This window comes from Culex pipiens, chromosome 3, assembly GCF_016801865.2.
Source record: "Culex pipiens pallens isolate TS chromosome 3, TS_CPP_V2, whole genome shotgun sequence".
In the NCBI taxonomy this organism is placed as follows: domain Eukaryota; kingdom Metazoa; phylum Arthropoda; class Insecta; order Diptera; family Culicidae; genus Culex; species Culex pipiens.
This window is the reverse complement of record NC_068939.1, coordinates 158,422,788-158,449,375: the sequence shown is the minus strand read 5'-3', so window position 1 is coordinate 158,449,375 and position 26,588 is coordinate 158,422,788. Positions and strand designations below refer to the sequence as shown.

General features: G+C 36.6%; 2 protein-coding genes across 3 annotated transcripts; one reads left to right on the top strand and one right to left on the bottom strand.

Annotated features, from left to right (window-relative positions):
* Positions 1-975: 975 nt before the first annotated feature.
* Positions 976-12,131, top strand: LOC120414760 (growth hormone-regulated TBC protein 1-A). Of its 2 annotated transcripts, XM_039576083.2 has the most exons (6): positions 976-1,550; positions 1,611-1,894; positions 6,075-6,373; positions 6,435-6,581; positions 6,658-6,840; positions 10,918-12,131. In XM_039576083.2, the coding sequence occupies exons 2-6, from the start codon at positions 1,875-1,877 to the stop codon at positions 11,274-11,276; spliced, it is 1,008 nt and encodes a 335-aa protein (XP_039432017.1). In that variant the 5' UTR covers positions 976-1,550; positions 1,611-1,874; the 3' UTR covers positions 11,277-12,131. The 2 variants fall into 2 exon arrangements, with proteins under 2 accessions (XP_039432017.1, XP_039432010.1); XM_039576076.2 differs by having other exon boundaries at positions 976-1,894.
* Positions 9,912-10,574, bottom strand: LOC128093650 (uncharacterized). Its single transcript, XM_052711228.1, has 3 exons — positions 10,558-10,574; positions 10,279-10,363; positions 9,912-10,215 (listed from the first exon to the last, which is right to left on the bottom strand). The coding sequence occupies exons 2-3, from the start codon at positions 10,323-10,325 to the stop codon at positions 9,930-9,932; spliced, it is 333 nt and encodes a 110-aa protein (XP_052567188.1). The 5' UTR covers positions 10,326-10,363; positions 10,558-10,574; the 3' UTR covers positions 9,912-9,929.
* Positions 12,132-26,588: the final 14,457 nt, after the last annotated feature.

The following is a 26,588-nucleotide window of genomic DNA, read 5'->3' as shown; positions in this document are numbered from 1 at the left end:
ACAAAAACAGTTTCAGCCAGATTAAAAAATACAAAAAAAATCGAATGACCGAAATCTGAGAGAATTGCTCATATATAAAAAATTTCGACGGTTTTGTACAATACGGAGCGTCGGATCGAGTTGCTCTTTGTTGCGTTGGGTTTGTATGAGGGTTGGGTTCGATTCTGGAAAATCTGCAGATTGTATGGGAAAAGTTACGTGAAATCAAATTTAGATCACAGGAAGCTGCATAAGCAAATAAGCTAAAAACGTAAAGAAACGAAAAAAAGAAGACAAAACGAATTTTGTCGGGTTTTGCTTGTTTTTTATATCAACTTTGTGGAGAATAAGTGCTGTTCGCTACGCCCACATATTGCATGTAATTTTTTCTTGTATGCGTCAACGGCGAACCGCCCTAATTCTCCCAGAGAGGGTGAAGAAAGCCCCAAGAAATCGCTCCCTCTTCTTTGTTCTGCTGTTCGTAAGCTGTTTCTTGAGCCCTTTGACCCATACACATGAGTTCAGGACAGGAACTTGCAAGAACAACGTGGTTGAGACAAATCTAGAGGTTCTGCCTCCACCAAGAAATCAGTGCTGTAGACGCAACATAAAGCTTATGACAAGTGAAGGAAAATGCAGGTAACCGTCAATTAATTGTATAGATGGATGCGTCTTTAAGATTCAACATTAGAATTCTGATTGGAAGTTTATCCAGATTATGAAGAAAGCAGTTCAAACAAGAGCTCATCGTGTATCGAAGGGAAATCAGATCCCAGAGGATGTCCAAAACTAAATGATTCTACAAGACATGACACGACAGAAATCTAAACAAAGATAAGATTTCCGTTATCTACCAAAAGCTTCAAATCACGTTGCCAGTTACCCTTCAGAAACTCATTCAACAACTCCACGCGCATGACCACTTCTAGCGCGTATCGACGAACCACAACTGACAGCCAACTACAACCAAAACAAACCGGCGTCCCTCTCTGGCACAAGCACAAGTCCCCTTTACCAGCTATCCTGCTCATTTTCTCTGCATCAAACCACTATTCAGCGATCATGTGTTTACAACCTGAGCTGTACGACCGTCCGTCTACAGGGGTTTTGCGTATAGCGTAAGAACAGAACGCCCACAACGCTTCACCGACGACCTGATCGTGGAGTTCTGCAAAAGTTGCAAAAAGAAATCGGTGAGTGTGGTCTGCCTATTATGGATAGCTGCTGAAGAAGGAAGTTCAATTTCCGCAGAAAGCTAAACGTTTCGTCGGTCAGCAGTATACCTGAAGAACTCGGCGAGGTGCGGACGGACGGCGAAGCCGTCTCTAATGGCACAAAACCATCTGTGATACAGCTATTCTAATCTCTCGGCAACAATAACAATTATAATGAAGTGCAGATAGGCAGCAGCAGCTATAGAGAGAAGGAGTGTGAGGAGAGATAGGCATATGGAACGTGGTTCGATTAGCTACTGCACGGCAAAGAAGTGCGAAGAGGTTGGTGGAAGAGGTGTTGTACGTGAGAGTAAAAGTTGGCAGAACCAACGAACCACACACTGCAGCTACAGTACGGTACAGTTAGTCTAGTCTACCTCGCATCGTGTCACGCCCGAACGATCGCCCTTTTTCCAGATATTTAAAATTAAACCCAAGTGTGTCACGGCAAAGTAATAAGAACAAACAAACTGTGACTCACACAGCGCGGAGATCACCGAGAGTTGCATCAGTGTGAAAATCATCGCCACTTGAGTGAATTACCGTGGGTAAAACGTGCCGCGTCGCGACGCCGCAGAATCACATCTATAGGGCGTCATTGGCGAAACAACAAACAAGTGGTGGAGCTGGTGGCCCAGGCGGTTGAGGCGCCCGGCACCGCGGAGTAGAGTTGGACCAGAGATGGCAGTTTCGAAATTCAGGTGAGTCATCCATCGTTGTTGAAGCACCGCACTGTGTGTTGTTGTTGTGGATTATGGGATTGCAAAATTGTGGCTTGAACCCTTGTGTGTGCGCGGTTTAAGTGATTAGAATAAAGGTTCCGCGTTGCGCATGGCTGAGCGCATGGTGTGACATAGAGTCATCATCGGGAGAGGAATGTTTTTTTTATGAGATAGGGTGGAAATCAAGGTGGAGAGGGTTAAACTTTTATTTGTCGTTTTGATGATTTGCTGGTGACTTCACCAGGTGCAATTTTACTTGTTTGAATGGTAAATTAATGTGTTATCTACACTGCATGGGGTGTATGCTGGGGTATAAGTTAATAAAGTTATTTTTTTTTTAGTTTTTGAGAAATTTTTCAATAAATCTAAGGGCAAATAAAATAATGGTTTTAAAACATTATTGAGCAATTCCAGCTCAAATCGATAATTTACCATAAGGCATTCCGGTAAAAATATTTATACGACTGAAAAATCAAGTCTGTCATATAGAAATTGCCAAAAACTACAAAAAAAACCTTTTTTTCAGCATTTTTATTTTTAAAATCGCTGTATCTTCACTATGATTGGACATAAGGCAATGGTCAATATGGAGACTTTTATGTAAAGTTATCTAGGGAATCGATTCTCACTATCGGTTTTTAAAAATTTTGACGTTTAGACCACTTTAAAAAAACAGTTTTAGTAAATGAGATACATATCATTATGTATTTTTCGTGAGTCTTTTTGTAACATTTTAGGCTGTTTCCTCAAAAAATCTGAACGAAAAAAATCGTGACGTCATCTTAAAATTTAACTTTTAAACTTCAAAATTTAAAAATCTCGTAGAAGTGGTGTGTAATTTTTTTCAGTGTATTTTTTCAAAAAGCTCGTCCAATTTTCTACAAGTTTGTCTTTGACTACTTTTTGATACGATGCAACGGCTTCGAGATACACTAATGTTTAAATTATAAAATACAAAAATACTTAAGGGGTTACATACATATAAATCGTAAAAAATGTCAAAGGTTGGTATGCGCACACATTATTACTTTTTTTTGAATCTGTTTTCAGGGCATTGAAATATACATTTTCATCTACTATCAAAACAAATTTGAAGACATTTGGTTGTATCATTGCCGAGATATAGCTATTTGAAGTTAGCCGTTTCAAAAAACGGGTGCCACGATATCTCAACACTGCTTTGACCAAATCGGCTCAAAATTTTGGTGAAGACTCGTTAAACCGGTCCCGTGTGCATGACGAAGGCCGATTTTCAAAAAGTTTATTTTAAAAAAAGATAAAAATATTTTTTTGTTTTTCATATAAAAAATCGTCGTTGATTTTTGTATTTTTTTAAAAAGCAAAATTTCAAAATCGGTCTTCGTCATGCACACGGGATACGTCTTGGAAGTCTTCACCCCGAATTTCAGCCAATTTGGTCCATCCCATCTCGAGATATCGTGGCACCCGTAAATCAACTCGGTGTTTAGAGAAAAACGCTCAGAAAGTTTGACAGTCCGCTTTGCGTATGGCAAAATGTTGAACTTAAATCGTCTCTTACTAAGTTTAGTCACGAAATATCTTCGTGAAACTTTCAAGAGTGATTGAAAATCATCTTATTAGTAGATTTAATTAATTTCCTGCAATATGAAATTTTGGGATTTTCTACATGTATGTAACCCCTTAAATGACTAACGCCCTTCTCAAATATCACTTTTGAGTACAATTGGCTCCGTATACACAAAAATTGCTTATATAGGTCTAGGATAACATGTCTAAAAAGTTTCATTGAAATCGGAGAGGGTCGGGTACAAAAGTACAAGAAAAATTCCTGATTTGAGCTATTTCATTGTTTTTCTTTAAAATTCAGACACGAAGTTAGATATTTATTAATTATCCCTTTTCAAATAAAAAATAAAATAAAGCATTTTTTCTGAAATATTGAAAATTTCGTAAAAGTTTCATTTTTAAACATGGAAAATTTGACTAATAATTTCCGAGATGTCGTCATTTGATAATTACATGCTAAAGAGGTGTTCCAAAGAGAAAATTGTAGGAAATTGTTTCAGATTTTAATTTTTTTTTGGTTGCTTTTCTTTCAAGAAATAATTTTAAAGTGAAAAAAAAACGAACAGAAATCGAAAATGTATACCTAAAACAAGCTATAACTTGAAATCGGTAAATTTTATAAAAAAAAGTAAAGTACTTTTCGATTGCAAATTCTAGCTTGCTTTAAAAAAGGATTTTAAATATTTTTGGTTTTTTGAAATAATAATCCAAAAAAATGTAAATTCCAGTTTGCTTTAAAAAACGATTTTAAATAATTTTTATTAAGGCCAATGCAAATATTTTTCAAAGTTTATGTCTCTCGGCTCTGGTCGTGGCCGAGGGGAGGGGGTGGTGAGCAGAAAAAAAATTATAAATATTGAAACAACAAGCCATAGTTTCAACATTTGCATGGAAAAGTGTTTTAAAATGCATTTTACACTAGTTCAGTTGTTTTTGCAATCATTAATTTTCAAAAAAAATAAGATTTGACGAAAACAAAAATTTTAGCGAAAAAAAACTTTTTGTGATAATAAACATCGAAAATTTCAAAAAATTCAAGAGATTTTCAAATCAACCCAAACATGCTAAAAATGATTTTAAACGCAGGGGAATGCATTTTAAATTGATTTCAGCTGATTGTACTTAAATTTTAATTGAAATTTTGAAGTTTTCTGAACAAATATTTTATTTGCACCCTGGTTTTTCGGGCCAACTTTGATGTTCAGGAAATTAAGGGGTTATCTGAAAGAGCACACGATTTTAAACCAAACTCCATCGTTAACTCAAAAGCAGTGTTGGAATTCGAGCGAGAAGAAGGAAAGCTTTTCTCACTCGCGAGCGAGCGAGAGAACTTGAAGTCCTTTCCTCTCCTCGCTCTCGCTTGCCTTCTCATTCGTGCTCTCGCTCGCGAGCGCTCGCCAGCGCCTCGTGCTACCTATTCCTTCCAAGATAGCAATTTGTTTATCAGGCTTATGAATGCCAACGACGCGATGGTAAAAAGTTGCAATTTCAATCGTTTTGTCGTTTTACTTCTCGCTTGTGGGCAGTTGCTCTCGACAGCTCGAGTCTCGCGGCAAGAACGCGAGGGAGGGAGAAATATTTCTCGCGAAAGCGCGAGAATCCCAACACTGCTTAAAAGTGATGAAAATGCATATGGGACTCAACAAATTTTGGGAGTTAAATTTCAAACAAATCGATTTATTAGTGTATTTTTCCGAAAGGTCCCAATCATAACCTAAAACCACTAAAACTTTGCCGAAGACACCAAATCGATCACAAAAAAACTAATAATGCAAAATGGCTACTTTTGACAATTGGGGATGCATAGTACAAAATTCGAGAAAAAATTGCGCGGAAAAATTGCTATTTAAAATACTTTTAGTCTCTTTTTTTTTGTTTTGAGACCACAAGAAAAAACGTCAAACTTTAGGAAACAAAAAATTTTCATAAAATCATTGATATCAAAGCATTTATATGTTTAATAGGACTTTTCTATCCTATCCCTTCCTTTCGTATAACTATTAACACTTTTTAAGCATGGCATTATAATATTACGCTTTTTTTAAATTAGGCCATTGCAAATATTACGTCACCACCCCTCAAAATTTGCTCCAAAAATCAGGAGGGAAAAAAACATTGACAAAAAATTTAAATTTTCGATGAAAAAACTTGTAAAATAGATTGTAAATTCTTGAGAAAACAGTGTTTAACGCTCATGTATGCAGTTTTTTGTTATCAAAACCAGACTTTATTTTATCTTTTTTTTTTTTTCAAATTTTGAATTTTGGGACCACAGATCGGTACAAAACGTAAAAGCTTAGGACAAAAAATATTTTTGTAAATTCATTGATATTTGGTGGTTGTGATTTGTTTCAAAAGAAAAATAGCATTTTTGTAAAACTTATCAAATAAAATTCAAATCTCTTTGTTGCATTTTGATGGTCTTTTGATTAACTTTAAAATGTGTCATAAAGAAAGTTCCACTTTTTCATATTGCTTTTGCGAATTACTGTAGAAAAGAATATTTTGGAATTCACAACAAAATATCGTTTTGCAACAGATTTTTTTTTACAAAGATCTTCGCTAGATGAATAATCCAAACCTCATATACATACTTTCTTTCCCATTTCAGCGACGTCGACGAGTATGGCTTCAAACGGGAGCCCGACTTTGACTACCAGTCGTACGAGAACATCATGTCCAGCTACTACACAGTCCTCACGACTCGCAGCATCAAGTGGCAAAAGTTCTCCAAAAACAACGCCGACATTCTGGGCAACCCACGCAAGCTGAAGCGTTTTATTCGGAAAGGCGTTCCGGGCCCGTTGCGCGAGGAAGTCTGGATGAAATCTTCCGGAGCTTACGCGATGCAACAGAAGGAACCCACGCTGTACCAGACGCTGCTGCGGTACGAGTACGATCAGGAGATTTGTAAGTCAGAGAGTTGAAATTTGCAAGAAAATTTGAGTAATTTATGTTGCGTATTTTTCAGCGGATCAAATAAAAATCGACCTGCCGCGAACATTCCCGGACAACATCCACTTTGAGCAGTACCAGCTCGGGCTGTATAACGTGCTCATAACGTATGCACATCACAATACGGCGGTCGGTTACTGCCAGGGATTGAATTACATTGCCGGTAAGGGTTCGGTTCAAAAAGTTTATAATGATATTGATTGTTTGATTTCTTGGCTTCTGCTTTCCCCCGTGTACAGGCCTAATACTGTTGGTGACCAAGAATGAAGAGTCGACATTTTGGCTGCTCAAAGTGCTCGTGGAGGACATCGTTCCGCTGTATCACACTAAGAAGATGGATAATTTGATTACGGATATCGATGTGCTCAGCGAGCTCATTAGAATACGCATACCTGATGTGCATAAACACATTTCCGATTTAGGTAAGTTTGCAATGGTTTTTGGACAGGGTGGTCACTGAACTTGGAAATTCAAAGATTAACATAAACATTAAATTTTTGATTAGAACCTTTGAAACTTATGATGTTTGATTTCTATGAAAGTTTCGGGGCATATTTTTTGTCACGATAAAATAACTTTCCCGCAAAAAAAAACAATAAAAAGCTCTTTTAAATTCTAGAACTGTTTTCGTTTTTAAAACAAAATATTTTAGGGATTGCTGAGTAGTCCATATTTTGAAAATTCTATTTGAAATTTATCGAATCAAATTATTCTCTCTACAGCATTGCCTTGGCGTTCTCGATTGCGAGATTCCTACTCGAAACTAGGTGTCCGAAGGCTTGATTGTTGAGGCAATTGCAAACCTCTTTTTACACCTTAGCTTCCATCCACCCCGGGATTCGAACTGACGACCTTTGGATTGTTAGTCCAACTGCCTACCAGCGACTCCACCGAAGCAGGACCCAGGGAGACGACTCCTACACCTGCACTGAGCTAACGACCTAAACTTTTTAGGTTAGTCCGGGGCCAACATTTACTTCCCGTCCGACGGAAGGCGTGATCAGACAAATCTCGTCTCGAAAAATGCCACCGGGACCGTCTGGGATCGAACCCAGGCCGACTGGGTGAGAGGCAATCACGCTTACCTCTACACCACGGTTCCCGGCTTGAAATTTATAGAAAAATATATTTTAAAACGTAGCTTGCGTTTTTTTTTCAAATTTAGGGCAATATAGATAATTAAAAAAAAACCGTAGAATACGAATGAAACTTTGCATGCATTCCCTATGTCAAAAGAAGCCATTTTGCATCATTAGTTTTTCCATACAACGCTTCAAAAGGGATTTTCTGATCGATTTAGTGACTTCGACTTAGCTAAAGGTTATGATTGGAATCTTGTTGAAAAAATAAGAACACGTAAAAAAATCTTAAAATTGAATTTCCAAAATACTTATTCCACAATTTTTGGAAAAAAAATGGATATGTTTATATATGATATAGGACTAAAAAGGCATCTTTTGAGCAAGAATTTAGGATGGTGCAAAATATGGTACCGGAGCTATGCATTTTTGGTAGAAAGATTTTTGGGAAAAATCTAAAATTTTGTCGAACAAAATACAAAAATTAAGTTTAGAAATTCAAATTTGCAATTGAAAATGAGTTTACACATTTTCTGCTTTCCTCACTGAGGAGAGGCTATAAAATCACTCAAAAAATTACCTTTTTAATTTGACCTCCTATACCCACCTTCACGTATACATATCAACTCAGAATCAAACTCTGAACAGATGTCTGTGAGTATTTCAAATATGCATTTGAAAAAAGTTAAGTTTCATTAAGTTGTTCAAAAGCTATGATAAACTAACTTTTTAGAGAACTACAAAAGGGTGATTTTAAACATAACCTCAAATGGCTGCCACGAAAGAGCCGAAAAATCTGCAGTTGTTAGAAATCGGAAAATGTCTTTTTCAGACAAAATTACTATAAAAAATAAAAATACTTTACGAAGGAAAATCATCCCTCATCATATGGTAAAATTTCAAAACAAAATAGATGTGCAGATAATTTAAAAAAATCAAATTTTTGGCGTTGAAAATCGAACCAATTGCTTCCAAATATCGCTAGTTGAAATATGAGGGCTAATTGGATGACACTAAGAAACACAATTTTGTTTCAAAAAATGTTAACGTTAAGAGGCTGTATCTCAACAATCAGTAGTCCATTAAAAGTGAAAATACTTTTTGCAAGGTTTTATTTCCATCAAAAATATTTTTAAATTGCAAAAATACTGAACGTTTTTTTGAAAAATCTTGTCTTAAACAACTTGAAAAGGGTCCACTTCATCAAAAAAATGGAAAATGACTTTCATTTTCAATTGCAAATTTGATTTGGCATCTATTTTTTTTTTGAAATTTAGTTTGACAATGTTTTAGTTTTTGTTTCCGAAAATCATACTATGTCAAATAAATATCACCGGTTTTGTACCATCCTAAACATTAGCGTAGAGCGTCCAATTTCCCGTCCCGGGAAAAAAAATCCCGGGATTTCCGAAATTGAAGCGGAACCAATTTTTTGCAAATGCTCTGAAAAAAATACACGAAGAAACCCAGCATAATTTTGTTTGATTCCATTTATTGTTAAATTCATATAAAAATAATTAGATGATCAGAAAATTTGATATCAAGTTTTATTTCTGATAAAATTTATTTCTGAAGCTTCTGGAAATAGATTAAGCCTTATGAAAATAAACTATTCCAATTTAGGTAAGCTTTTTAAAGAATAATTTTCATTTCAACTTATGTGTGAAACCACACTCTCTCAAACTGTAAAAATACTTCTCAACATTTTCATTTTTTGATATATTGCACGATTTGAGCTTATAAAATTAGAAAAAAATATACATTTACTTGTAGTTGTATGATTTTTTACTTACAGTCGAGCTATTTAATTGATTTCCACACTTATTTTCACCATGTAAAATGCTGTCCTATACAGTTTTGTTGCAAATTTTTTTCAGTGCCAAGATCAGAACAATTTCCAATACATTTTTCCCGGGAATTCCCGGGTTGAAAATTTACCGGGAATTTTGTAACCCCTGGAAATTGGACGCTCTACTTTAGCGCAAAAGATGTCTTTTTTTAGCACAGCCAATCTTAGAAGGAATCCTGGGAACCTGGGAAATAAGATTTTTTTTATATTTGAAAATACTTGGCCAATAAAATTTTTAGTTATTCTTTGAACAAATCTCTGTTATTATTTTTTGCTATTTTAACAACTAATCCGATCATCCCAATAACAAATTTAGTAATGATAACATAAACTGTTATTAAACCCCTATGCAAAAATTGATTTTTCAAGAATATCCCATAACACTTTCTGTTATTATAACAGTATTTAATAACAGTTAATGTTATCATAACAAAATTTGTAATTGGTTGAATACTGGTTGAAATCCAAAACAAAATTTGAATAACATTTTTTGTTATGCAACTGTTATTGGGATGATCGGATTAGTTGTTAAAATAACAGAAAATAATAACAAAGATTTGTTCGAAGAAAACTAGAAATGTGATTAGTCTGTTGTTGCCACCGCTGGGATGGGCACACTGGCCGACGGTGCAGCGCCGGCGGTGTAATCAGCCGATACCGTCACAGCTGTCAACGCGCGCAAAGAGGACGGAAAAAGTGTGTGTGTGGCCACCAGCGTAAACACGCGCGCGGTTTGTTCACCATTTTCACCTAGCGAAGAACGGACGTGGAACAAGGTTTGGAGGAGATTATTTTGCGGATTTGTTGAGGAAAAAAGTAGTGCAGTAGTTTGATTATTAAATTTATTGAAACTGTGCTGCGTAGGAGACCTGTAAGTAGAGAAGAAAACGAAATTAGTGCAGTTACAGACGAATTAAACACCAGATACTTACCCAACAGCGAAGAAGTCCAGCGAGCTGCTCTGCCGTTGTACCGTCATTTGGGGCGAAACTGTACTTTGGTGATCCGTGAGTAAACCTAAAAATAAAGAAGAAAAATAGTTAATTAATAAATTACACCTTCTGAAACAGGAAGAGAGCAAGAAGGAGGGAAAGGAAGAGGAAGTGGAGGAGTTGTGAAGGAAAGAGGAAAAGTTAACGTAGGAAAGGAGACCAATTAAGTAAGTTAAAGGGACCAAAAATGTAAACTTAAAAACTAAAATAAATACTTACTTGCAGTTTTGTAGCTGCTCGAAGAGCTGCTGAACAAAAAATTGGGGTTTTATTTACCGACCACCCGAACAAATTACAATAACAATCCAATAACAAAAAAAAAATCATAACGCCGAATAACAAATATTGTTATAAATAACATAAAATGTTATTGGCCTAGTATTTTAAAATATCAAAAAATGTTGTTCCCAAGCAATTTCCGTCTGCTCGGGTTCTGCCCGGGAAAACCTTTGCACCCCCTAAAATAATCCAAAATTGTCGTAATTCTGGGGAGAAGGTACAGTCCCTTTTTTCTATTTTTGTGGATTTGTGTTGTTTGCCCTTTTTAAATATTTATTTATTTTATTTTTTCTTCCACAGGACTGCCCTGGCCTGTGATAGCCACCAAGTGGCTCATCTGCTTGTACGCGGAAGTGGTCCCAATCGAGACGGCACTCCGGATATGGGACTGCGTTTTTCTCGAGGGAAACAAAATTTTGCTGCGGGTCGGCATAAGCATCGTGGTAGGGCTGCGGCAGGAAATCCTCGCCACCGACGACATATCGGAGCTGATTGGCCTGTTTCGGGCGCTGGAGAAGAACCCCACGCTGATGGACTGCCACCGGTTCGTGGAGAGTGTGTTTAAGGTGCCGGGCACGTTGAAGCGGTCCCAGATTGACGCTCTGAGGCGGCAGATTTACGAGCAGCGCAAGGCCGACAAGCGGAAAGGCTCCTCCTAGGGTTTGGAGGACTATATCCAGAAGAGATATAGGCTGAACATCGTGTAAGTTGGGTGCGACTAGTTTTCGGACGGTCTTCTTACCTTCCAGGAAGACAGTTTCCCGAAATCTAGTTGTTTTCAATTTCACACAAACTTTTAAGCTCTTCATCAGTGACTTCTCAATTTCAACAATGCCCATTTAGCCTCCGACGAACGTGTAGAGTTATGCAAATAGGTATTCCGTCGGCATCGTCGTCGTCACGCATCCTTTACGCAGCAGGATGAAGAAGTATAGCATTAATTAGTAGCGAACGCCCCCTCCGCGCTCGCCCTCTGCACTCGTGCAACCACCTCCGGTTTCCGCGCGCGCGGCCGCCACACACAAATTTTTGGCAGCAAACGAAATAAGTACTTGAGCTGGAAAAGATTAGCATCCGAAATGAGTTTTGTTATCTTGTCGATTCGGTGGGTCGCACACAACATGTGGTTGCCACCGACACTACCACCTTCCCAGTTAACATACGATGGGGGGCGGAGGTGGGAGACGATTTTAATTGGTAACGCAAATGTCAAACTTTTACGTACGCTGCACAGGTTGTTCCGAGAGGTACGAGGTGGGGCACTGGCGCCGGGGGTTCGTTCGTTTCGAGTGGAGTTTCGCTCCAAAGCAAAGTGATACATTTAGTAAAATCCAATTAAACAATAATATTTGAAGCGTTTGCTGGAACAATTAGGACAATACTCGAAAGTTATGACGCGTTTGATAGTACGTAGCATTGATAGAGGCGCGGAGCTTTGCTACTCGACTAATTATGATTATGGAAACTAATGTAGGAATAGGTAACTTCAGAAATAAATACCAGATGGGTGATAATGCGAATGCCTGTGCTGTCTTTTTTTTTGTGGATATTATTCGAAATGCCTCTAATCAACACATTAATTCATTATATTGCAGTGTAAAATAAGAACATAATTGAGGCTTCGGATAATCGATTGTGATTTGTTTTAGATTTATTTTTTTGATTATTTTAGTTTTAGGCTTTGAAAATTTTCAAGATATTTTAAATAATTAGTTTTCACGATTTTAAACTATTGATTTTTCTTAATTATCAAATTTGTAAGTTTTAATATTTTTAAATGATAACATTTTTGTACAAATATTTCAAATCTCTATATTTTTTAAAATTATTATAATTTTCGGATTGTCAAACTTAATGAATTTAATATTTAGATCCATAAATTTTCAACTTTTTAGATTTTTAAATTTAAAGATTTTTTGTTTTATATTTTTAGATTCTTAAATTTAAAGATTTTAGGCATTTTAGATTTAATGCTGTTAATTTTCGGTATTAGGATATTTAGATTTTTTAGTATCAAATTATTACTAATATTACACTTTAAAAAAATAAATATTTCAATATATAAATTTTTAAATTTTTTGATTTTTGAAAAGATTTTACTGTTTAACCAAAGTGCGACTGCCGGTGAGTTATGGATTTCAAGACTTTAGGATTGTATATATAGGTTGTATATATGTTTTTGATTTTTATAATTTTCGGAATGAAAAATGACCTTAATTTTTTATATTTTATAAATCTTTAGGTGTCAAATTTTTTAGATACATTAATTTTTGAGATTGTTTTGATTTTTGTTTTTTACAGAGTTTTATATTTTCAGCTTCTAATATTTTTAGATTTTAATTATTTTAGATTTAATGCTGTTAATTTTTAGATATTAAGATTTTCAGATTAGATTAGTTCAAAGATTATTAACACAGTCCAGACTCGGTTTTTCGAAGACCTCGGAAAAAAATCACTTCGGATAATCAAATCACGATTTTTTGTTGTCTTTTTTATATATTCGAGATTAAGTATGCCCATTACTCTAAAATGATTTAGAATTTTTAAATCCAAAATGGCTGTGATTACATATTGAAATAATGCATTCTCTTATTAAAAAGGCAATCAAATATTCAAATTTGACTAAAATGGGGTCGCAGAACTCGCATTTGATGTTAAAAGTGAGATAATAAAAAATACGCCTAACATTTTTTTTTGTCATGATTCGATTATCCGAAGTCCCATACAAACCTTCGGATAATCGAACTTCGGATAATCAAGGCTTCGGATAATCGAGTCAGGACGGTATTACTGCTCAACAAAATGATTTGATTTAAAGATTTAAAGATTTAAAGATTTAAAGATTTAAAGATTTAAAGATTTAAAGATTTAAAGATTTAAAGATTTAAAGATTTAAAGATTTAAAGATTTAAAGATTTAAAGATTTAAAGATTTAAAGATTTAAAGATTTCAAGATTTAAAGATTTCAAGATTTCAAGATTTAAAGATTTCAAGATTTGATAATTTTGCAGAATTTTGAATAAACATTTTTTTTTTTTGGAAAGAAAATTAATCATTGTAAAACTTGTACAGGTTATCCCAATTCAAATAATTTGACTAATTTGACAATTATTGTCAAAATTTCTCAATCATGACTAACAACGATCGTGACAACAACGACTCAATTGCTCGTGCAAATCCCTACTTTAGGAGTTGACTAACAAAAACTCGTTCCAAGGACACCCCATTCTCAACGGACAATAACGAGATCATCTCAATTATTGAAGTGAGCAACACATGTCCATTTTCGCCCTTCAGGTAGGTCTCCTACTATACGCTGCCAAACAATTCCAGGTCGAGGCCAAAAGTTGAGTCCCAAAGGGACCGTCATTAATGGAACGGGCGGGGAGGGGATTGCGAATCAGGTCCACTACACTGACTGACTGTCACAATTGTCATTCGGGGCTGGGAGGGTCATCACCGCATCAAGTCGACCCTTAACCGGCGGTCCTCCGAGGGGCTCCAATAAAGCCATCATAATTTCGACAATTAACACTGGAACGCCCAACGCATGTCCAACTTACACGGACGCCCAAGCCTCCCAAAAAAGTTGGAACGGTAACTTCAACTCGCTGGTTCTCGGGCATAACTCACCCAATCAAGATGATTCTTTTTTCCAGTGATTTGTTAGGATGTCTAGATGATCCTAGAACTTTGCAGAACTCAATTTGATCAAATCTGTAATTTTTGCGACCAAAAACATCGTTCCAACTTTTTCAAAAAAACTGCCTCCGCGGAATTTTTGGCGATTTTTTTTTTACACGCGAAAAAAAAAGTTGGAACGATGTTTTTGATCGCAAAAATTACAGATTTGATCAAATTGAGTTCTGCAAAGTTCTAGGATCATCTAGACATCCTAACAAATCACTGGAAAAAATAATCATCTTGATTGGGTGAGTTATGCCCGAGAACCAGCGAGTTGAAGTTACCGTTCCAACTTTTTTGGAGCCTTGGGCGTTGGAATGTTAAAATGTTCTACATCTGTTCAAGCACGATGTCGGGACCTCTCACTTGGGAGAACGAAGCCACTTCTCTAATGATGGTGTACATCTCTCGACCCGTTTGTTATGCGGCGGACAAAGTCATCGTTTTCTCGTTTGGTGGACGATTGGAAGTGACTGAACAGTGGGAATCAAGATTTTTTTCAATTTTTTTTAACAGTGTTTAGTTTGAGTATAACATAGACAATTCAGTTTAGAGCTACCACCGAAATTACTGTGCATAATTTTGATTTTTGTGTTTTGACCACAAATCTGACACTTTACCTTTCCAGTGTGAATTTGCTTCGGTCCGGCTAGTCGATCCAGCTTGGCCGGTTCTCCATCGCTCCAGGGAGTCGTCTACGAACGGAATCGGACACAAATATGCACACACAAACACATCAGAATCTGATAATGACCATTTGGCATGCATTACTAAACACACAGCGACTCAGAGTTGGTGTTCCGAGAGGAATGGTGGGGGTGAACCTTGGGGTCAGGAAAGACACACGTGAGTGAAAAACGTTCCACAAGCATCATATGTTTCCAATTAGTTCCACCCCATTCCCCCATCACCCCCACCCTTTTTGGATTCTACAACAAAGACGACATACGGTCTGTCGGAATGTAGAACAAATGCCATCTGGCCAAAGGACGATGACGGCGACGACGCACTAGTTCGGTCCCAGGAAAGCAATAAAAACTGAATTGTTTTAAAATCAACTCTGTTCTAATGCAGAGCATATTGGTTTGGGTGCAAATGAGCAATCTTATTTGGAACATGAAGCAATAAATAATAAAATTGCGTAATAGGGTAGCGTAGTCATCAATGAGACGCTTTTGATTTTCAACTTTCAATTTTTTTTAATGAGCTTTTTGTTATATTTTCTTTCTATTAAAGTGTTCTAGCATTGACCAAAATATGAGATCGATCTGATGTCTACAGCCAGAGTTATTCAACTGTCTCATTGTAGACGCACTTGGCAGGAACAATGAGACAGGTGGGGAACAATGAGACACTCTATAAAAATCAAAACTTTTTGAGCTAAACATCATGTTTTTGTGTTGTATCATTACAGGTGACTTGGCTTGAACATTTTAAAGCAATTTTGCCAACTTGAAACTTTAATTAACAAAAGTTTTACTAAAAAGTATCTAAATTTCGTAAAATCCATATATTCATACCAAATAACTTTATATTTTTGGTTAAATGAAGTTTAAACTCAATAAATATGCCAAAAATCACTTTAAATTCATGTTTTGAAAGATTTCCAAAGATTTTGAAAAGTTTAATGAAGAAAAATCAAAGTGTCTCATTAATACCAATGGGCTGAAAAGAGTGGGGAACAATGAGACAGCCCTGGATTCTGGGTATCTTCTTAATTTTGGTCAAAACTGATGAAAGGACATTGTAGCCCAACTCATTCCCTATGAATAGTCGAAAGAAATCTGAAGAAAAATTAGTTTTTGTGTTAATGGCAGCCTATGAGCGAAAATGTAATTTTTGTCCATAATTTACTTTTACATCCAGAATCAAACATTTATGAATAACTTTGCAAGGGAGCGTCCATAACCAAAGCCACTATTATGGCAGACGTGTATCAAGTAGACACACCTTTCCCCCAAATATGAGCTTGATTGGTTGAAACAACGACTTGTGAGAGCCATTTTATCATTGTTCCCCGTGTCTCATTGATGACTACTCTACCCTAGTGATTTTTTTGACTTTTAGAAAAATTTGGTATTTTAAGTTTTCTTTTCAAAAAGAACCGAAAATTCTCCCTGGAGATGGAGCCACACGTTGCCGTCGTTTCAGGGCTATTTGCCAAGATGGTTTCCGATGTTGATATATATCACACATTTATTTTATATTTATATACTTGTGTTGATAGAAATCACAACTTTTATACTATGTAAAATTGCAAGATATTGATTTTTTTTATTTGCATCTCAATACTCTTGTTTGTAAAATCTGGTAGGAACAGGTTTAAATCTTTTTGATACATCGTTAGCTTAGGTAGAAATTCATAAAGCAAAGCAACGCTCACGCACAACAGTAAAAGAGGCCTTCTTCTATGTATTGAGATTTTTTTCTTTTTTTAAAGTGGGTGTTAGGTTAGGATTTGGTATTTTGATAAAATGAGATTTTTTTGCGAGGCACTCAGAATACACCCAAACGGCGGTCGCATGATCTATCAGAATCTGCATGAAAACTGTCCTCATGCATTTTTTGCGATATAGGGGTATGACATTTTTGCCCGTTACCGACAATTATCGACATTACCGACGGCTTTTGGTTGTATTTCGCAAAAAAAAAACCCTTAACAGAACGGGGATTGGACCACCAACTTCTTGGTTATTGATCCGACACTCTACCACCGCGCCATAGGGGGATGGCGTCGCTATTTTTAGACCACGTTTTCCACTTTTTCTCATCGAAACCGACTACTTTATCGACTTCATTTTGCTGGGCGAGATAGGACGCCGTCTATTTTTAGACGATGACTCAGCACTTTTACACTCTTGCACTTAAAAAAACCAGATGGCAGCACGATGTAACGCCACGTCCCTATGGATGCTTGATGAATCGAGAGGGAAGAAGCACCAACATATTCTTCTCTTTGAAGTGTTGCGCCAGCATTATATGTGTTGGTGAGAACTGCAGATCGCTGAAATGTTTACACGCTGGCAAAAATGATCTACGGCCTTGCTGCAACAATGTTATAAAATGTGACATTTTCTGCAGCAAATCCACTGTTGCAGATTTTGAGATATATGCTTCCTTTGGGTGTAGTTAGTTTTTTTTTTTTGTAACTTTAGGTTGTTTAATAGTTCCAGACTCCATCTTTGTGTAAGCGAGTTAAGTAATGCAATCAGAATCTCTGATTACAATTTATGTAGTCTAATACTAACCATTCAGAATTGTCAAAAAATCCATAGAGTCTCGATCAATCAATAATGAAATGATATCGGACAAAATTCGTTAATCTGTTGAACTAACGATATTCGGATTATGGTTGTATCGACCATTGTTGCGAATCGAGGATCTACTGGAGTTTTTACAATAAAATAGAGCCTAACATTTCAAAGGGACACACGGGTTTTGTAAACAGGAGTGTATCTCTTTCACTCAAATGACAGTTTACATAAAGTATGATAGGGATTCACTCTTGTTTGCAGAGCTTCTGTACCCTAATGAAATGGAAGGCACGAAATAGTCTTCTTAACGAAGAGTGTTCAACTTGTAAAGTATGAACTGTTAATTTATGTTTATTGGTTTTGGAAGCAGATTTAAAAACAAGGTATAGGAATGTTTGCCTTTGCAATTAAAATTTCGGGGATTTGAGATTCAAGTTACTTTCAGATAGTTTAGTTTAGGTTGTTGATTCAAGTTAGTTTTCCGTATATGATTATTCCCTAGACAAGTTAGTTTGCATCATTCGATTGCCAGTATTTTTTGTAAATTTCCTTTAAATTTGAGGTTTCCTGTGTATAAATCTCCGATTAGTTACATTTTCTTGTTTAATTAACTAATAATTTAATTTCTTCCGGGCCTTTTTGTGTGTGTTTAAAAACATTCGTCGATAGAATCGAAAACATTGAATGTTGTCGATTTTGAAAACAAATTTCTCGATTATGTTAACAATGTCGACGAAATCTGCGACTTTGTTGCCTACATTTCGGCGTCGGCGCCGTTTCGTGTGTTAGAAATATCGACCACAACGCTAAGCAGTGATGACGTTTCGGGACTTTTTTTTTTTTCGCTAACAGATCACAACAAACTGTTTGGCCACTCAGTCGCGTCGCGCCGGGTTCCCGGGCTGTATTCTGTTACCGTGGCCGAGTCTTCCCGGTTTCGTGAACGTTTCCGGTGTTTTGATTAATGCTACAGTTGCGATTGTGAAATTCGGCAAAGCGGCCGTAGTTTTGTGAAACAAGAAGAATCGAAAAGATCTGGATCCGGGTCTTATCAATGGCCTGTGAAGAAGTGCTTTTGTCGAACTATGTGATACTTTTGAACGCTGTTTTGGATGGCAAGTTTACTAACTAAACGGGACAAACACAGAACACCCAGAGGAGATGGGCGGGAATCGAACCCGGGCCCCTTAGCACACCTGAGGGATCGGCTGCCGAAGCCACTAACCACCGCGCCACGGGGTCCTCCCTTTGTACGACCACAAAGTGACTTTTCTTATAGAGAGTTTTTTGTTTGAAATTTAGATAAGAAATGCCTATTATTTAAGCTTTCTGGAAAAGTCTGGAAAAAGTCGGGAATTTGAAAATGGGATTTGAGTGGTCACCCTGGTACGCAGTCAAAATGAACGGTTTGGAAAAACCACGCCAAAGTGGTAATCCCATGCGGGTTGAAATTTTCCACGTCACAGACTGTCCCCACGCGGCCCGAGCTTTGAAGCCGGCCCAGGAAGCTTTCACGATGCAGTGACTTGCGGACTTTCGGCACCACACGTGGCCAAACCGTGTCGTGAGTCAGCGCTAAGGCTTGCATCGACCCAGAATGACCAGCGGCGGCGGGTGGTTTGGCGTTCCGTATGGTTGATGGTTTCGTGGCCGGCAGAACTTGACCTCATGGGGACGAACGTCACGACGAGCCATAAGAACGGCAAATAACTTTTAGCCTCATTAATTAACTGCGGAGTCCTATATAGTGCTAGCAGTAGTAGCGTGAGAGGTAGGAAGTTACTCGGTTTAATGGGTGTTTGGATTAAGTAAACGGTTGCACGTAACTTTTCGGCCACTCCGCGGCTGCGGAGTGTCACGGCCAGAACCGAGGAGCCAGAAGCGGCGGCAGTTGCTGGGAGAGCTTTTTGGTTGTTGAGTTATTATGAAGCAGTTTTTTTTTTCGGGGGTTTTGTGCTTTCAGACACGATAGTTTAATTCACGGTGCTTTCAGACACGATAGTTTACTTCACGGTGACAGATGGTATTCTGGGTTGAAACTTGGAAAAGTGCAGTTTAATTTTCGTTTGATTAGTTGATGCGATGGAACAAAGTCCCTTTGCGTGCCGTTTTAGGTATGGAGTCAGCGTGAATATTCAATTCATTTAGTGACATTCCGGATTTCGAATAACTTAACTATCATCACGTTGTATCTTTTTTTTAGGAGAAAGTTGGCACCATATTCTCTTCGGGAAAGTTGTAGAGCACCTTCCAAAGCATCCAAATATGAATACGGTTTTAATATAGCGTAAAATGTGGATTTTATAAATACCAAAATCCAAAAAATAGGGTTTTCCCATACTAATTCCCATAGAAAATTGAATCGCTTTGCGCAAAGTGAAGACTAAACCAATCGTTCCCAAACTTTAAGAAGTTGTTTAGGAACCCAACAGAAACTGAAAATTGCTGTGCTCGCTAAATTTGGACAACTTTATTTTTTTTCCATACAACCATATTACACCCTAATGGTTCACGATTGAGGTGTTTCATAAAATCTGCCTTTTCAGAAATATTTTTGGGATTTTTTTCTTTTCTAGTAAGTCGTTGAGCACGCCAGTCTAATTAACTAAGGCAAGGACACCAAAAGTTCATCTCATAATCTACGCCTTCTATGACAAATTTTTTCAATAGCATCAAAGCAAAACCTCAAAAATCAGTTTTTATTTGGCAATTTAGGGTTCAAGAGAAAAAGATGCAATTTTAAAACTGAAATATAACGCAAGCCCAATTTAAGCGCCAGGTACAGCCTTCCCACATATTAGGAACGATTTACAGATCGGCCGATGTTCAAAAAATCATATAAAATCGATAATTGAACATAATGATTTGCTTTTAGCTTCATGTGAAAGCTTTCCTTGTGATCTTTCGATTGATGTATTGACCGACGGTAATTTTTTGCGTTATATATAATTTTTTTAAAGAAAAACATTGACCCTTGAAATCCTCAAATTCGGAACACTTTTTTCTTACGGATGTAAACAAACTTTGGTTCTTTCCCAGAGTACATATTTTTTACAAAATAATGACTTCACACACTGAAACCAACGAAACTCAAGCTTAGTTATGTTTTATGAATGGTCTGATAACATTATTTGTGAAAATATCAGTTAAATGCAGGTGTTCCACAATTGAGGGAGGCACAATAACATCCCACAATTATGGAACAGGCAATTTGGAGGCAGTGCTTTGCTACTCTGGATAAAATAGTCTTGAAATGCAGTGTTTTGTTCAAAAAGTACTACTTTTACTCGTGAAATAGCAAGAGAATGTCCAAATTATGGTCCTAAAAATAGTAGGGTCGACAAAAAGCTGCATTTGACATGCTATTGACAAATTATCACAAAAGTGTTCCGAATTTGTGGGTGTTCCGAACATGTGGGATGACTGTACCATTCAAAAGGGGAGATCAACTTCACTTCAAACTTGAAGCTTGAAGGCTTGAAGGATCTTTTCCTCGACAGTCCCTTGGAATCTTTTTGCTTTGAAAATCTCTTCCGGTAGTCAATAATTTCACTTTTTCATTGCTTACAAGACATTTCTGGAGTATTTTTGAAAATGTCCAATTAACCAAATTTCCAGTTTTTGCTTTTTGGGTGTTTTTGAAACCGTCTTGAGTCAGGGGTATTAAACACCCAAAAAGCAAAAATTTAAAATTTGGTTTATTGGACCTTTTCAAAAAAAAAAAAAAAAGAAAACTCCAGATTTATTTGCGAATCGAAGATTTTAAGGATGTTTGAAATTTCTTTGTTTTTGTTTGCTGGACGTTGCTATTCGAGGCACAACGAGGTATGTTTTTCAACCCTGATTCTAAAAATCGGGTTACTATGGCAAATTTACGGTCATTTCACTTCAATTTTCCCGTTTCTTTTTCTTTAGGCCGCTGTATCTCAGCAACCAGAGGTCCAATCTCCAATGTTTCTTAGACGAAATTGTAGGAAATTTTATGAATGAACTGGACAATCATTTACACTTTTTAATATGAATAAAAACGGAATTTATCGGAGAAAATTGAATTTTAAATGGCTATATTATGAAAACGGTGCACTTAATCAAAAAATTTCAAAGTACTTTTCGATTAAGTTCGATTTTACATAAAAAATTATGTCAAAAAATTTAAGTACGAGATTTTTTTTTACAAAAATCACTTTTTTTTTAATCATCGTCGGCGAAATGTTGAAAAAAAATACGGATTTTGGGAAATTGTTTTTTTTTGTGAAAAAAAGTTAATTAAAAACTCACCAAATTTTTTTCCGTGTGCCTGTTTTTTTCTGAATAGTCCTCATCAATACCTACAACTTTGCCGAAGACACCAAATCAATCAAAAAATTCCTTGCAAAGTTACAGATTTTCGAATATTTACGTACCATTTTTGTATGAACAGCTGCCAAAATTGTATGAAGATTTGTATAGGTGAACCAATGACATAAAATGGCTTTTTTGGTAATAGGGAAGGTCCCCACAAAGTTTGAACCAAATCAAAAACACAAAAAATAGTCGAAATCGGCCGATTTCGTAGAGAATTGCTCACGTGTTTTTCAACAATAGTAGGGGAGAGTGGGGAGACTTGATCCCCGGGGACACTTGATCCCAAGCCTATATCTCGTCAGCATGTGGGTAAAACAATTAGCTTTGTTCTAGAAAGTTGTGCGAAATTGACTAAAACTCATTGTAGAAAACAAATAAAAAAATTAAAAAATGTTTAGATTGAGTTACACACATTTTTTTAGAAAGTGCTGCAAAAAACTTCCAAAAAATCTCTTTGTTTTAATAAGTATAGAAAACACACAAAAATTATTCAAAAAAATATTTTTTATATATGAATTGTTTGATAAACATATCAACTCCAAAACCCTTACGCATTTGACGTTAAATTTATCGTCATACTATTTTTACAATCAATTGTTTAAAAAGTGCGTCTAGGGAGACTTGATCCCTGCATTTTAACAGTCACTGGAATCAGCCTCAAGATTAAATAATTGGGCTAGAGTTTCGTACATAGTTTCCTTTAGTATAGTTGTACATAACTTACTGCAGTTTGAACCATTTTTCAAATGTTTTGTAAATAAAAATTACCAGCTTTTGTAAACATGTTCAATTTTGGTCTAAAAAAGAAAATTTTATGTTTTTAAATATTTTGCATGCTAAACTTGTTATATTTTGAACACAAACGTACAGGTTTAATGTGAAATTGCTGTAACTTATAGAAAATTGAAAGTTTGGATGAATAAGAAACATTTTCCTTAAGATTTCTTCAAAATGTTGAAAGGGGGATCAAATTACCCCCAACATTTTGAAAATGCCGGTTTATTTTTTTTTTTAAAACGCTTGGCATGATTCGAAGAGTTTATCTGATGAAATACCCTTATCAGCCAAACATAGTTCAATGTTTAAGCTTTCTGTTGGGAGGACCACCCTGACGACACAACATCATCACGCGCGGTGGCTCATTGTGATGATCGTCAACACAAGATCGATGCCAGCCGCGCGCAAGGAAGAGGAGAAATTGTGGTCGTCATTTGTGTTGTGTTTTATTCTATTGTCGTGCACCGACCGAGGCACACCGTCAGTGTCTGGTCGTTATCATTAGTTTCGTTTTAAATTGTTATTTGTAGTTTGTTGTAATAAATGTATAATTACGTCGTGTCCCGTACTTGTTTGTATTACAACACTTTCAATTCATGCAAAAAGTTCATAGTTTTGTGAGAAATTGACAGAGTTATGTGCGATACAAAAAAAGGGGATCAAGTCTCCCCACTCTCCCCTAAATACTTACCTGCTATCTCGAAATCAGTTAAAATTTGGAACTTTCTTTCATCAAAATAAAACCGCAATCAACACAGCAAAACTGTAAATTTTCATAATTAATTTATTTTCTATTTTTTCATTTTCTCGCCTGTTTGACTGTTTGTTTCTCTGTTTTCTGTTTTTTCGCATTAGTTACAATTTAATATATACTTTTTTGTTTTGTTTTATTACCTTTACAAAAAATAAACTTATGAAAAATAACGACTGCTTCTGCCCCACTTTTATGCCCTACGTTTCTTCTTCTTCTGGTATTTCTCTCTCTATATATTTTTTTTTGCGGGGGGTATTATGGTTTTCCTCTCTGGTTGTGTGTGTGTATGTGTGTTTGCGTGTGGGGAGGATTAACGTTTGGTATTCATACTTGCTTTTTTTTTTGGGAGGAGGGAGTTCATAACTGCCATTAACTTCATTATGGTAGTTTTCTCGATTTTCGGTTGGTAGTTTTTTTTGTGTGTATTCCGTTTGTCGTTAGCTAGTGGTTGGATTTTACTGTTTTTTTGTTTGTGTGGATAAATTTACAAACGGTGTTTGATTTTAACTCTCGCAGGAGTAACACAGATTCGTAACAGTTTTCTGAGTATTGTTCTTTTGACGCGTTTTTTTTTTTTGTTTCTTTCTTCCTACTAGTGTTATACAATTGTTCGGTTGGAATTTCCTAGTTTTAATGAGTACCGTTTTGAGTGTTTTTTTTTCTCGTCAACAAACCATCACCATTCGATAACAAAATTATTACTAACACACGCAGTTGCAACCACTTCAAGCGTGTTTTTGTTCGGTTTTCAGTTTAACTACACATAAAATTGTGTTTTTTTTTCTTCTACTGTTGATTTATTACTTTCAACAATGCCGCTGCCCCTTTCTCGCTTTTTTGGACCACAATTCATCTAGAACCGCGCGCAAATTTTGCTCGTCAAAACTTTAACGTTCAATTCAAAATGCCATCGTTTACAATTGTGTGTGTATTTTTTTTTGTGTTGTAACAATTGGGATTTCATCAATTAGGCTGACTGTTTCTCTCTGTGAGTGTTTCGGAATGAACACAGACCAGTTTTGTGCGTCAATTTGTTCTAACACAGCTGCACAGACAAACAGATGTAAAATTTAACTGTCAATTTGAACTATAGGAAACTCACCACGGTAAAACTGAATTCACCACATTTTATTTACACGCGTTTGACAGTTTCTTGAAATGCTCGCACACTACCAAGCATTTCGTGAGGCGTGATTCATGGATTTTTGATAAAAATTTCAATCATTAACGTCTGTTTGTCTGTGCCAGCAGTATTTGCGTTTGATGTTTCCCCTTATTTTTCTTACTTTTTTGGAAAATTTCGTTTGCACCTCCTACGCAACCCGTTCGCTTTTGGTTGTTTTGAGAAAAAGGTTCATGAATTGGGGATGTGTGTCTGTGTGTGTAACAGGGTGTGGTGAGGGGGAAGTTTTCTTTTTGTTGTATCCTTTCCAAATGTGTTTAATACAAATTCAATTCGCTGTGCTTGTGTTTTACTTTAGTTTCATCTAACAATGCTCGCTAACCCTAAACTGTGTGTTTTTTTTGTTGTGTATACAAATTGTTTTTTCATGTTCTCTCGTATTATTCTCACTTTTGCACCCCGTATTCGCTTGGTAAGAACTAGAATTTAATATTTTAACCGTTATTATCATCGTTCGACGAACTAAATGCGCGATCAGATTCAACAAATGTCCAAACGAACGAAAAACAATGCTCCCTATAAACGACGTGCCTACGCAATTTGGCGGCCAAATGGTTGTTTTTTTACTTGTTAATTGTTGTTCTAAAGTACTAATAATATACACGTTTTGGTTTCCAATTGTTAAATTTGGTTTTATTCAATTATCTAAGGCCAATTTTGTATGTTTTTTTATTAGTTTATTTCCAATAAAGAATCCACTCAAAAGCAGCAAACTAATTATGGATTTGATTTCTTTTGTGGGGATGAGATTTTCAAACAAATGTACAAACAGTTTTCATTAAAAGGTATTACTTTGGAATCAGTGGGACATTGTGTTACTTTTTCGTGCGTATTGTTGTGCAACGGAGTGTTTTACCCTATAATCAGCGGTGATCTAAACACTAGTGATGGGGTCGCTCGATGGAATGGTACTTTTCTAAAAGGGGATTTTTCTTTTTCTAAGAATGAATCAGTGGGATCGAGTGGGATATTCGAATCAATTCGATGAAGAGAAAAAAACGAAAAAAGTAAAATTCACAGCATTTGACGCAACATTCGGCGGAGACGCACCATACCTTAACCCCCCTTAATTAACCTCCCTTTCAACAACAACTGCAAAATTATCAAAAACACGCTGATGTTTTGTCTTGAAACTAGGTATCAATTTGCCGCTCAAAACTCCGGGGATCTGGGCTGGCGTGGCGTGGTTCAGTCTGCACGCAACGTGGTCGGACCGCTGGGTGCCGTGTGGCACGACGATTGACCACACACAAGGGGGCGCCCTCCACCGCCTGTAACCAAACCCCGTTTAACCTTTACACCGTAGTCCGTCAGGTATAGGTATAGTATAGTAAACCGTCATCGTGAACGTCAGCAGGTTGGAATTCTAAGGAGGCTCACGCGAGAAGGGAAAACTTACCCCCCCTGGGAAGGTCATTTGATAATGAAACCGGTATCGTGCTGTCGTGGATTGCCGGAATTTTAATTTTGGACGGAATTTTAATTTCATTGTGGTTTTAGAAGGAAATCACAGTATAATATGTTGTTTAAACATCGGATACAAATTGCTCACTTGTGTGCTATTTTTTCTTTCAAATGTAGAGTTATAGTGGAAACTGCTGTGTTTTTTTATTTGTTTCTTGTTTTTTTTTAAGCCAAACAAATCTAGAAATTCAAGATTTAATTTTGAAGCATATGAAAATAGATGCATATACAGTAGGATGTAACAAAACTGACTTTTTGACGTTTAACCTTCAGATTAGTCCGGGGCCAACATTTACTTCCCGTCCGACGGAAGGCGTGATCAGACAAATCTCGTCTCGAAAAATGCCACCGGGACTTTCTGGGATCGAACCCAGGCCGACCGGGTGAGAGGCAATCACGCTTACCCCTACACCACGGTTCCCGGCCGCCGATAGGTATACTGTGCCCAAATTTTTAAATGTTTCTTGAAACAATAATGAGCTGTCTGTCACCGGAAACTGAACTGAAAATA